This window comes from Lissotriton helveticus, chromosome 4_1 (assembly GCF_964261635.1).
Source record: "Lissotriton helveticus chromosome 4_1, aLisHel1.1, whole genome shotgun sequence".
In the NCBI taxonomy this organism is placed as follows: domain Eukaryota; kingdom Metazoa; phylum Chordata; class Amphibia; order Caudata; family Salamandridae; genus Lissotriton; species Lissotriton helveticus.
The window spans coordinates 1,429,953,775-1,429,967,834 of NC_136063.1; the positions used below are offsets into that span (position 1 = coordinate 1,429,953,775).

A 14,060-nucleotide genomic window follows, 5' to 3' on the forward strand; every position below is an offset into this window, starting at 1 on the left:
CCTCAGAGCGGGCTCTCACCTCCTGGGGTTCAGAAACGAGTCTGTGGTTGCAGTCTGGTCAGGACCAGTCAGCCAGTACACTAGTAGTCGATAGGTTTTTAGGGGAGAGGAATCAGTGTGAGCTTATTAATATGCAAGTTTGCTACCAAATATCATTGGTTTCAGTGAAGCAATCATGTAGCTCGGGAATTCGTAATTACCAGTGCCCAGTACATATACTCAAGATGGATTCCCTGATCACTGGCAATGTCCAAACATCAACGTGGGCATCACAGGGGGATATCTGCTCGTGCAGATATGTCCTCACATGTAATATAATGCACCCTGTCTTGGCACAAAGGAGGTCTGAAATGCTGTGTCTTCATTTTTCTCTGCACCATGTCATGCAGCCTGCAATGGCAGTTTGCATGAGTGTGCTGAGGGGTCTCTTAGGGAGGCACAATACCCGAGGGACCCTCTTTATCCTCCCTGCCCTAGTACCACGGGTACAATTTACTACGGACTTACAGGGGGTTCTATAGGTATTGACAATTGGGGGGGGGGGGAACAACTGTGCAGTTTTAGAGAAAGAGATCTGGCACTGGGGACATGTACAGCAGGAACACCGTGCATTTCTGTCAAAACGGCATCAAATTAAAGGCAAAAAGTGGGGGTGAGCATGTAAAAAAGGGGCACTTTCCTACAACTTTAAAATAGCACTCATCAAAAATGTGATATCTTGAGGTGCTATGGTTGACATGTTGCTTTACTAAATACCTTAAATACATTTTAAGGCTCACCGTTTCTAACAATTAGTTAGAAAGGAGCGTGCAACGTGGATGTTTTCTGAACAAGTGTGAAATGCAGTGGTTAACTTGTTAAAAAGAAAAACGGTGCTGGGGCTCTCATAAGTCGCCAGCTTGCACCAGCCCATTTCTCCTGTTTGCACCGCCTAAAACAGAATCAACAACTAACCCTGAATGCGAGTAGAGGTTGTGACGTAATGGCCAGAGCTGCTGACTTTCGGAGCTGGGGAGGTTCCAGCCTCGGCTTAACATCTGTGATTCTGGGAAAATCACCTAATCTCCCCAAAAATGAATGCGTCCTTAACTGGTGCTCATGGTAAGCATCGGTGTTGGTGATTAAGTGCCAATGCTGAGCACCGGAAACCGCTGGCTCAAATTAAGGCCTGGTGGAATGGTCATGAATGAGTAACAGCACACAGTTAATTGAGGAGGTATCAGTATTCATTAGGGTGCTACAAAGATGATCCGGTAAAGATTTGAAAGCTGAGCACACTTGGAAAGTTCATTTTACTCTTGTAAAGTCCCTTGCATATTTTGGACTTAATGCATTGGAAGAGAAAATAGGATCTTCGGTGTTTTCCTATGGTACAGAGATATGATCCAGTATTTTCAACTGTATGGGATGATACAGAGGATGGCAGGTGTTAACATACCAATGAAGTACCTTCCACGCCCACCAAATGAACTCAAGCTCTTGCCGGAAGAAATCTGTGGGCATAATGGTTCTGGGCACAGGGCCACAACAGGACAGTTTTCCCCATGACAGGAGTAGTGGGAAGCACAACATTGGCAGTATTCCCAGTCAGCTCTTTTCCCCAGAAAGGAATGACCGGCATTCCTATCAAGAATAATGAACTGAGCCAAACGTGTCAGGAGTACAGTAAGGGAATAACAATTTACATTAATTACTGCCAAGAAAGAAAAGGAAAAGCTTTGATTCTAGAACGTGTCATGTGTTCTGGAAGGATTGGTGGATGACAACCTCTACAAAAACGTCCAAGAATCACACTGGAAATGCATGCAGCTAAGAGGCCGAGTGCCCCAAGGTGCCCAGGACCAGCTAGACTAGAAGCTCTATTTTAGAACCAAAGTCCAGATCTTTTCTGACGGAAGATTATAAAACCTGTATTTGACCAGATAAACAATAAAACGTGGGAAAGTTAAAGCACCTTTAAACAGGCCACCATTAAAAACAAGAATAATCCAGTGCAATTCACTTACTAAACCTCGTGTCTAAAGTGGAACACAGTGATGTGATGTGCTGCCAATTAACTACTGCAAAATTTCGAAAATGTACGTGTGATTACAATCTCCCACCTCCAACACACATCCCCCCACTAACACTTAGAGCTGCATAATTGTACGTCATACTGTTGGCAATATGGATTGCTCAACTCTGGAGTGTTTTTGAGAACGTTTAGTCTGAAGTAATGATATACTAATTTCTTCTAATACATCTTTCAATATTTTTAACAACAGCAAAATCTATGGCAGCAAGGTAATAAAAGGTGGCAAAGCAGTGTGCAAATGTGTAGTGTGATCGCACAGCAAATAAACCACATGCCTTTACACAACCATAAGAAATGCACAATTACCATATTGAGCGCTGGTTTTGCAACAAGAGTAGATGGCGAAGACGTTGTCATGGGAATAGTGCCAAAGCTGAAGGTGGGCAAGGCAGCAGTGCAGATTGGCAAAGCGATGTTGGGCAATTCTGGTACATTCATATCCTGCAATTAGACCATTTGTTATTTCAAAAAACTGCAAATATGATGGCTCACTCAGAACCATTAAGCTCCACTAAATCAATAAAGTTAGAGTGAATCATTCAACTCGCTGCATTTCCTTACCCCATAAAAGTAGCTCATTATGAGCACAAAAGAAAGACTTGCAGAACTTGGGAGGCCATCCATACCAAACCTCTACCATGTGATTTTAGTTATATAGCGCTTCATACCCCTGATGAGGGTTTGAAGCGTTTTTTGACGAGTAGCACACCCTTCTGGAACCTAAAGTATTCATATAGGGTAATATTAGCTGTTAATTTGAGCGGGGCACATGCGAGTCTGTTGGTGTTACTGAATAGGATAAAGAGGGATAGAGGACGAAGAGTCTAGATAGTGGTATTTGGAAGATCATATTAGTTAGGTGAGGTTTGGTAGGAGTAAAAAGAGGGATACAGGAGGAAAGAGTCTAGGAAGTATTCTGGAGATCTTCGTAGTAATATGAGGTTTGCAGTGGGTCAAGGAGGGAAGAGTCTAGAAAGGGTTATACGGGTTATCACAGTAGTACACTGAGGTTTGGGGTAAGAGGGATAGAGAAGGTAAGAGTCAAGATGGGATCTTTGGGAGATCAAAGTAATGGAATGAGGTTTGGGATTAGTCAGTGTGGAGGTAGATGGTATATTGAGAGGTGTAGTATTTTATTTATTTATTCAAAGTTTTATATAGCGCGAACAAGATCCTTACAGATATCAGAGCGCTTCACACGGAGAGAGGGCAGTAGGGGTGAACAGAGATAGTGGGAGCAGTATAATAGTCACAAACATGGTAGGATAATAATAACGTACATAAAACATATCAAAATACAATCAGGTAAACAAAATAATATAGGACGGCACAAGTCATTGATCCCACAACCTAGGTGTTCAGGTACACCTTGGGTGCGTGGATGGCTTATACCAATGCCCTAGTATAGAGAGAACACTGAGTGGGGGCATCGGGAGAGTTAATCAGTAAACCAAGTGTAACATATATTGGTCGGTAGTGAGAGCGTAACGTAGTGGTATCCCCACCAAGTAGAAGTATAGTGCCAAAGGACAAAGTGAACAGTGGTACAGAGCAATGCAGAGTCACTGATCCAGCACCTACAAGGTTCAGGAGATCTTGGCCAGAAGGATGGTTTTCACCTCTTTCTTGAAGAGTGCAGTGGAGGAGATAAGCCTGGTTTCAGGAGGGAGCGCATTCCAGATCCTGGGTGCCATTCCCGAGAAGGAGCGCTTGTATGTTTTCTCTTTCCGGAATCTACGGGGTTTCAGGAGTAGATTTTTAGCACTTCTATTGGATCTCGAACCTCCTGATATAGACAACTTTTGAGCGAGGTAGTTGGGTGCATTGTGGTGCACGGCCGCGTGTGTCATAACTGCAATTTTTAGCTGTATTCTGGCTTCAAAAGGCAGCCATTTTAGGGACTTTAAGTCTGGGGATATATGCGAATGTTTTCTTGAGCCGGTAATGAGTCTCGCGGCAGCGTTCAGGGAGGCTCTTAAGGGTGCTGTTGTGGATAGCGGGAGTCCGCTGAGGGCCACAATTCCGTAGTCTATTCGAGGGATGACTAAAGCTTGCACAGCAGTTCGGAAGTCTTCGGCAGGGAGGAAGGGTTTGATTTTCCTCAGTGTGTTGATTTGGAAATTAGCTCCTTTTGTGGCTTTGCTAACGTGCTGCTGCATGTTGAGCTTGGCGTCGAGTGTGATGCCTAGGGATTTCGCCGAGTCCACGATGGTAGGTTGGACATTGAGTGCTGTCAGGTTATTGAGCCACGCTTGGGTGGTGGAAATTTTCGCCGGGGGTGAGATGAGTAGGAACTCCGTTTCAGAGCATTTAGTTTGAGGTGATTATCGGCCAGCCAAGATTGAGTGTTGATAAGCGTGGAATTCAGATGTTTGATATCTTCCGGGGATTGTAGCTTTAGGTAAAGTTGTGTGTCGTCGGCGTACATATGGAATTGGACATTGGAGGCTTGGAGCAGGGTGGCGAGCGGTTCCATGACGAGGTTGAACAGTGTGGGGGAGAGGGAGGATCCTTGTGGAACACCTAGATCTGCAGGCACGGGTGTAGATCGCACATTGTTGATCTTGAACTTCTGAGATCGGTTGTGAAGGAAGGACGAAAACCATTTGAGAACAGTTCCTGATAGACCCATTCTAGTGCTTAGCAGCTCCAGCAAGTTCTCATGTTTGACCGTGTCAAATGCTAAAGAGAGGTCAAGAAGGATGAGGAGGCAGGACTCATTGCGATCAAGAATTTGGAGGGCGTCATCAATTATGTGTGTCATAGCTGTTTCTGTGCTATGTTTCGCTCGGATGCCTGATTGATGAGGGTTGAGGAGGTCAAATTGATCAATGTGTTTTGTTAGTTGGAGTTGGACACATTTCTCCAGCAGTTTGGCCAGGGTGGGCATATTGGTGATGGGCCGGTAATTGTTTAGGTCAGACGGATCAGCTGTAGGTTTCTTGAGTATAGGCGTGACTTGCCCCACCTTAAGGGAGTCTGGGATGAGGCCTTGTTGTAGGGAGCTGTTGATGATTTTGGTCCAGAGAGGGAGGAGCAAGGGGATGAAGTCTTTTACAGCATTAGCAGGTAGAGGGTCTGTGAGGTGATTAGAGGGCTTCAAGGTGCAGAGCAGTTTGTGTATTGCTTCTTCCGAGTAGGTATCGAAGTACAGCCATGTTGCCTTGTTTTTAGGTTGAGTGTTAGACATTCTGGTGTGACTGGGGAATCGGCTTACATCCATGATGAGGTCATTTCTTATGTTGTCAGTCTTTAGCTTAAAGAAAGCAGAGAAGGCTTCACAGTGTGGGGTGTCGCTTGTTGCACTGTTTGATTGTAAGGGTTGTGTCTTCGTTTGGGTCTTGATTAGTTCGAATAGCTTTCTTGGCCTGTTTTTTGCTTGGTCCAACTGGCGGCTAAAGAAGTCCGATTTTGTGCGCTTTATTTTCCTGAAGTAGGCATTTCTCTTGTTCTTAAGCCTTTTGAGGTGCAATGCTGAAGGGTCCGATCTCCATGTGCGCTCTGCCATTCGCATAGTACGCCTGTCGTCATTGAGTCTGTCATCATACCAGGGGTTAGAAATTTTGGTGGAGACTCTCTTCAGTTGCAGTGGGGCGACTTCATTGACTATTGTATTCATAGAGTCAAGGTAGTGGTCTATCAGTGAGTGAACATCCGAGGTACCTGAAGGGGGAAGGAGGCGATTGCCGATGTGGGGAGGCAGGGTAGAGGGGTTAAGATTCTTCATGTCATTGTCATTCTTCAAGTATTGCAGTGGATGGAGTTTAAGGTTTTTTTCCCCTTTCTTTCTAGTGTATGAGTAAAGTCAGTGCGCCTGCTACCCCGCTGCTACGGTATTGATTGCTGGGAACTAGACTCGGACTAAAAGTCTTTATTTTATGGTGCAACTTTCTGTTTTCCTCATTTGTAGTGTGATTTTGCTGAAACTGTCCGCTCTGTTCTGCATTGTTTTCATTGTTTTTGTTAGGCGCTGCTCCCGCCGTTTCTTCGCACTCCTTCCCTTCCTGTTTCCCACCTCCTGAAAGCCCCTCCCATCTCCAAGGACAACAGATGAAGGCCTCAGCAAGGATGCGTGCCGGAGTAGCGCCGAAGGAAAGCTAATCTGCACCAGTCTATGTCCAGCGCCAGGAATCCTTGCTCTTCTGCCTGCAGCTACACCACCACAGACCTCCGAGCCCTGGATCCTGGGCGCATCGACAACAAAAGCTGCTGCAGCTCATATCCTGCCAGCACTGCGGCTTCTCCTGCAACACCGAAGCTACCAACACCTCCAAAGACACAGATAACACCACTATGTCCACCATACCGACTGGGACTGCCATGATAACTCCAGAGCATTCTACTCAATGCACAATTGCACGCCAAACGCACCACGGAGATCTGGGACACGATTTTTTCCCTCACCCCAGATGTCATCTTCCTCACGAAGGCTACAAGATAACACACAAGGACCAAACCAACAAACACAGAGGTGGAAAGGTCATCTAAAAGGGCACTATCTGCTGCAAGACCTCCCCAGATGAATCTAACCTGATAATGGAGCATCTCAACTTCCAACTCAACACAACCGAAAAGAAACACCAGAGGGGCCCTAGTCTACCGACCACAAGGACCATGCCCCAGCTTTTGCGACGCCATCCTATACCTCATTGCACCGATTGCCAAGGACACCAAGCACTACATCTTCCTAAGGGATCTTAAATTCCACCTCAACGACCTCAGCGACAAACACAACTGCCTTCTGGACAGCTTGAGCAGCATCGGCCTCTAACAACTTGTCACCGACCCCATCCACATCGCAGGACGCATGCTCTAACCCATTTTTTACATCCAGTAACAGAGTCAAGTACAATCACGTCTCACAGCTCACCTGGTTGAACGCTACAGTGTCCACTTTACCATGTCCGGACCTACCAACACTGGCAGCATGCCTCCCAGCACCACATGCAGAAACTGGAAAAATAGATCGTAAGACAAGTGGAACAACAATCTCAACTCCCACCTCCTAGACACAACATCCAACCCAGACTAGGCCACGAAGAACTTTTCCCAGTGGATCACAGAATGCTTAGACACAATGCCCCGAAATGCCAGCTAAATCCAAACGACCCGCCAGAAGACCCAGCTAGTTCACCGTGGAGCTGAAATCCAGCACGTAACTGCCAGTAACTTGAAAGGAAGTGGCAAATCAGCAGAGACTTAACACTATACCAACTTCAAAACTGCACTCAACCGTTACCACCGCCTCCTGAAAGAAACCAAGAAGACCACTCTAGCAGACCACATAGCAGGCAGCATAAACCAAAGCTAGATCTCAGTCACTACGATGGAGTTCTCCAACACTGCAGCATCCAAGAACTGCATCTCCCTCTCCCAAGAACTGTGTGACACCCTGGCAGACTTCTTCCACAACAAGATCTCAGTCATCTTTGAAAACTTCAAACTCCAGCAACCCGTCACTTCAGCCTGCTCACACTCACAAACACTAACCATGAACACATGGTTACCCATCGCGGCCCTCTCACAACTTAAGCCACAATCTCCATCATGAACTCTGTGCATTCAGAGGAGCACTCACAGACCCCTATCCCCACCATCTCTTCAAACTCGGAAACAAGACTATTGGCAACGACCGCAAGAAGGTTCTGAACACCTCCATCACCTTGGACTCCTTCCCTGAGAACTGGAAACACGCAGGAGGCCCCTCCTGAAGAAATTATATGCAGACCAAGCAGAACCGAATAACTGCTGACCCATTTAGCTGCTCCCCTTTCCAGTGAAGGTTCTCGAGAAGGGAATCAACCAGCAGCTCACCAAACACCTGGATCACAACATCCTAGAACCCTTCCAATCTGGATTTCGAGCAAATCACAGCCATCAACGACATCCGGGCCCTCCTAGACAGCGGCTACACAGCAGCCTTCATCCTTCTGTACCCATGGGCTCCTTTTGACACCTTCCATCACATCTTGATCAACAGATTCAACCACATCGGAACTTAGGGAGACACCCACAAATGGATTGCCTCATACTCAAAGGAAGATCTCTGAGAATTTGTCTCCCACCACTCATCTAGAAACCCAAGCAGATCTGCGACTTCCCCAAAGGGTGATCCCTCAGCCCCATCCCTCTAGTAGCCTTCTTCCAAAGGACTCCTACCTTTAAGGAGCCTGGTCATCTTACCAACCCGAACAGGGGTACTCTGTTCATCTTTGCATAAGCACAGTACTGAAGATGGTCTTGTGGATATTTACTTTCGGAAATCGAAACGTCAAACCATCGCTCCTTAGGACCACTCATCACTCTAATGTCATTGTTACAATATCATGATGGACATTCTTGTATTGAATTGATAGTGGAATAACAGTACATTGTCAAATGTCAAATTTCCAGGCTGATGCTCCGTTGCAGACACATGGTCAATGTACTATGCAAGAATCTTTATTTTGAATCCCTTGAGTTTCTATAGGTTTAATTTTAATATAACATGCTAAAAAGCATATACAGCCGATTAGATTTATTCAAAATTCTTATGTTTTCCCTAATTTTCTAGAACAAATTAAGTTACGATGTTACTTTTGGATATCACTGAATTACTCAATTATCTTTGCCAAATAACTCCCCTGTTGGCACATTTACTGTCTACATGTTAAGCATACATTAATGTATATATATATTTTTTTTAACAATAAGTAAAATACCTAAAGAATATCTATACAGTTTCAAACAAGTAGTATACATTTTGTACAAAGAAATGCACTTACCTAAATACAGATATATAATCAAATCATTCTGCATTATTTTCTACATAGCTACGCACCACCATTGATCGTAAAGCATGCCAGGTAGAATGATGTCGAACATTGCTAAATAAACACAAAAATGACTTCTCCATAAACGATACCCTTTACAAGAATTAAATGAAAGATTTGCAGGGGGCTTATCTAATGATGAAGGATCACTGAAATAAAAAAAAGAAATCAGTAGGGTTTGACAAAGTCTACCAGGCCTAGGTGGGATTCTTTCTGCCTCCTTTGAGAGGCATCATTAAAGTGCAAAATCTCTAGATTTACCTGCTTGCCAATAGGCTGGGAGAGGAACAGGTTTACTGGCTTTCTCTTCATCGCATGGATGCATTATACATTTTTGCAGGAAAACGATTTTAACAAGTCGCATGTGGAAGAAAGTGCCCTCTTTTTGCATGGTTGCCCCCACTTTTTGCTGAACTGCTGATGTGCTTTGATTGAGTGTGCCCTGGGTTCCTGCCAAACAGATACCCAAGGCCTATGTTCTTTCCCTAAAACTGCATTGAAAACAAAACCCAATTGGCACTCTTCGGCAACAGGGCAATCCCTTATAAATGGTACCACAGGTACCAAGGACACTGTGGCCAGGGAAGGCCTCTAAGGGCTGCAGCACTTATTGTGCCACCCTTAGAGGCCCTGTACCTTTACAAACACACACTGCCATGGCAGGCTGCGTGTTTTGGTGCAGAACAAAGTGAAGAGTCACACATCCCAGTGTGCCATGCCTACAACACACTGCGCTGGCATAGGTCAGCCAACCCTCTATCTGGGTGCACTAAACCAATGGTGAGGGTACAGGTGCATGACCCTGTACCCCTACAGTGTCCAAGCCCATTCTTAGACATTGTAAGTGCACTAATGCTATTAAGAGTATATGGTGCTGGGAATTTGTCATTACAAACTTCACAGCACTATAATGGTTTTGATTTAGAAGTTGGGCTTTCGGCTGGTTGAGCCTCTGCGTCTGATGGGGGCCTTTAAGAGGAGCAATTTCTTGCAAAAGGTGCCGCCTATCACAGCGTACACCGTCTGCCTGAAGTACGTAGATCGCTCCAAGACATGGAGCCTTTAAGCATCTGGTAATTGCTCTATGTAAAGCGTGCAACTTTCAATTGAATTTCGTCCAGTAAAATACTCATCCTTGACGGATTGGTTACTTTTACAAGAAGCTTATATCATATTGACCTGATACAATAGAGATCACCACTACAATCGTGGACTGAACTAACTATACGCCCTGAGGAAGCCCTTGGCTGTTCTGTGGCTGTTGAATTTGATCATCTCACATCAAGAACATATCATGGATGTATTAAAGAGATTGTTTTCTTGGCATCAATGAAGGACACTCTTATTTCTTTAGTGTGTTGAAGCACTTTGAAAAATATACGCTTTGTTGCCTCTCTATGTGCTTGTTTTTAGGTTTCGCCCTGGGCGTTGCAACTGCGTAGCAGTTGCTCCGCCCATGGCGAAACCTCATGATCCTACATATCGACTTTGGTTCTGCCTCGGTCTCTCATTAGCTAGCTCCATAAATTGAGGCTAGCCATTGGGAGACAGAGGCTGTCAATCACACTTTCTGGTGAAAACGCAATAGGGGGCGTTTCTGGGACTTTTTTTAAGTCCCGCCCCTTTGTCCCGGGCCGCGCTGCCATTGGCTGCCGGCCCGGGACACCCCCGTGATGTCATTCCCGGGCCGCGCTGTGATTGGCTGGCCGGCCCGGGACCTGACTTGTTCTCCGTATCGACACCCAAACGTATATAAAATTAACTCCAAGCCCGTCTAGTCAACCTTGTAGCTCACGCTGCTCGATTAAGCATGAACATTGGAGCGGTTTACATGTTGTTGCTCATGTAAGGCGCTTCAATACCTTTTGGGTCGAGTTCGGGCTATATAAATCTGCCCAAAAAAACATTACAACACTTTAAATATTCTGTAAGAATGTGTCTGACTGAGCTGAGCCTTTTACCCAACGGATAGTTACCCCAATTTCGCAGAGGGTGGACATTTTAGAACGGAGCAGTCCAATAGTCGTTCCCAGGAGGCATGGTCTCGCTTCGACCCACTCTTGTCTCTACCTATTGTAGATGCGCCTGCGCTGGGAGGGTGACGGCCGTTTTGTTTTGCTTTTGCCCGCACTTCTGATTCCATTCGCTCCTGCGGGCGGGAGATTGAATGAGCGGTGGAGCTACTATAGCCGGGTAAAGGAGCCGTCCGCACCGCCGCAGCACGCCCATTGGAGCACCGGACGTCCACACCGTACCCTTCCAGGCAGTATAGCGAGACGCGGTGCCGGACCCGGCACCCCGCTCTCACCCGCATTACCCGCCTGCAGGAGAAAGACTAGCTGCGGCACCTCAAAGACCGCCTGGCTGTGTACATTGACCGCGTGCGCTCCCTGGAGCTGGAGAACGACCGGCTCATGGTCAAGATCTCAGAGAAGGAAGAGGACACCATACGCGAGGTGAGCAGGGCGTAACCGGGTGTAGGGCAGGTTGTAACGATCCCTATGGAGGCGGCATCATCAATAGGTGCCTTTCACTGGAAGGGTGAGGTTTCAAAGCTAGTTGGATCTGATTTTTGCAATGCATTATTTTATATACAAGTTTTATGACAATGGATGGTATAGGGTAAAGCATGAATCCTTTATTTAGGGGCGTAGTTTAGGCATCCTCATAGAAAAGAATTTTAGCAACGTTAAAACTAACGGAGTACATTCAATGTGTCCTTTGACATGATCAGTTCTATTTGTTTTGGGGGAAGCAGATCAACCTGTATCTTTATTTGAGGTGTCCCGGGTGACATGTAACCGTGGTCCTCTTTTTTTTGTTTAAGATTGTGCAGAAGTGGGTGTGGCATGTGGGTTCATGTTATTTTGGGTTACTCTTTATGGCACACCTTGGTTCAACCGCCTTCAGCAGTGCTAACAAATTGAGGAGAGATTATTAAATCTGAAGGCGCCAGTTATTACAGTATCAACCATCCCAGAACTGAGCCGTTTACGTGTGTCCAAGTGCTGGTCTTGTGTCTTAAAGTTTCAAGTTTTGTTAATTATTTGATTCAACATTGCAGTTCCTGGAGTGACAAGTTGTATTGCATGAAATAAGATTGGTCACTTCGAACTAACTACGCGTGCTGGTTTGACAGGTGCTTGTTACATTGTCTTCAAAGCACGATGCACTATGTATACGTTCGGATGAAGGTTGTAGTTTGAGATACTCTGGCAAGTGGAGACTATTTGCTTTTGTCATTGTTTTTCTGAACCTCTCTAATTTCACCCGAGTTTATTTGTTACAGTAGCGTCCCCTGGATTCATTCATGTATCAAGCCTTGATTTGGCTGCATTCGCTTTGGTCACGTGGGGGCACACCTACAACCCTTTTGTAAAATGCAATTGAAAGTCACGAACGATTAGCTACGATTTGATTGGCTAGCCTGGGTGGGTGTGGCTCTGGGTGTGTGTGGCTCTGTGTCTGTGTGTGGCTCTGTGCCTGTGTGTGGCTCTGTGCCTGTGTGTGGCTCTGTGCCTGTGTGTGGCTCTGTGCCTGTGTGTGGCTCTGTGTGTGTGTGTGGCTCTGTGTGTGTGTGTGGCTCTGTGTGTGTGTGTGTGGCTCTGTGTGTGTGTGTGTGTGTGTGGCTCTGTGTGTGTGTGTGGCTTTCTGTGTGTGTGTGGCTTTCTGTGTGTGTGTGGCTTTCTGTGTGTGTGTGGCTCTGTGTGTGTGTGTGGCTCTGTGTGTGTGTGTGTGTGCAAATGCAATAGGTCTCGCATTTGCAAGAGATTAAGCTTTTGGCATTGTAAATGACAATGCCATTTATTTATCTGTTTTCAAAACCAACACATAAATAAAAAAAAATTCATTTACAATGCGAATAGCTCTAACTTTTGCAAAGGCGAGACCGTTGCATTGTAAATGCTTGTTTGATTCAATGTTTATGGTCTTGTGGTAGTGGACCAAAGAGGTGGGCAACTACATTTGAGTGATTTATTAGGACTTCCGTGTATAGTAAAGTGGTGCAACTTTCATTTTCCCTACTGCCAATCTGTCTATTTTAGCACCATAATAGCTTTACTGAAAACTGGGATGTTTGGTATCAAACCTCTCACCATATTATACCCACACTGATGCCAGTGTGGGATTCAATGAAAAATGCACACAGAGGGCATCTTAGAGATGCCCCCTGAAAACCGACCTAACACTAGTGTCCAGGCTGAGTGGCTGCTCGCCAGCTGCCACCACCAGACATGTTTCTGGACCCTGGGTCGAGAGCATGCTGCTATCGGGGGTATGAAACAATGCACATCCTGGGACGAGGTGCCAAGCCTCCTACCCCAGGATGGGCAGGGTCCACGAAGGGGAAGCTTCAAAGGCTTGCTGCCTTTGGAAGCTTCACTAGGTATTTTGCTGCTTCCAGCAACTGGCCCCCACCAGTTATGACCTCCACTTTGGGTGGGAGAATCGGCAGGAAAACCAAGTGAGGAAGAGAGGTGTGCCCCCCTTTGCCAACCCCACCCGTCAGGAAGCACAGCTCTCAGTCTCTGCCATCTTGCAGATGGGGGACCCAGCCAAATAGAGAGGCATATGCCCCCCTCCCACTGGAGGATGGAATAATAGGGAGTGTACTCACCTCAAGGAAAGGTCCCATTGGTCCCAATCTTTACCTACCTATAACGTCCCTAAATCGAATATTTAGGGGCCACCCGAACCTTGCCTCCTCAAACAAGGACAGACCAAGAAGAAAAATAAGGACGAAGAGCCGTGCTGAAGCTAAAAAGGAGAACCACACCCACTTCCCTGGCCCCAGCCCTACCAGCCTGTCCCCACCACGAACCTGCAGAAGGGAAATCCCGATGTGTCCTGCAGCCAGCAACCTCAAGAAGCCCGAGGACCTGCCCTGCCTTCCACAGAAAAGACTGTTTCCCGTGAGCAGCGGATTTGCTCACCCACAGACACTGGCTCGGGTCAAATCCACGAGTCTGCACCACTCTGCACCAGACACCCACGGCCCCAGTTCGAATGGCCCAACATCACGAGGACGTATCCCCGGCAATTCTGACCTGAGATCTGGTGATCGCTGACCTGCCTTCAATCTCCCAGCGAAGCCTGCAGCCTCTTTCTGGAGGATCCCCCTCCGGCCACAACCGGAGCTGGTAAGAAAACCTGACTCCTAAAGACACCCCTGC

The 14,060-nt window shown here is 46.3% G+C and overlaps 1 protein-coding gene across 4 annotated transcripts in view; it reads right to left on the bottom strand.

The window, feature by feature from the left end:
* Positions 1-14,060, bottom strand: part of NUP153 (nucleoporin 153) — a 454,031-nt gene that overhangs the window by 59,093 nt on the left and 380,878 nt on the right. For all 4 annotated transcript variants that reach the window (XM_078687970.1, XM_078687971.1, XM_078687973.1 and 1 more), the window contains one exon: positions 2,381-2,515. In XM_078687970.1, coding sequence (XP_078544096.1) covers positions 2,381-2,515 — 135 coding nt within the window. The remainder of the gene's footprint in view (positions 1-2,380; positions 2,516-14,060) is intronic.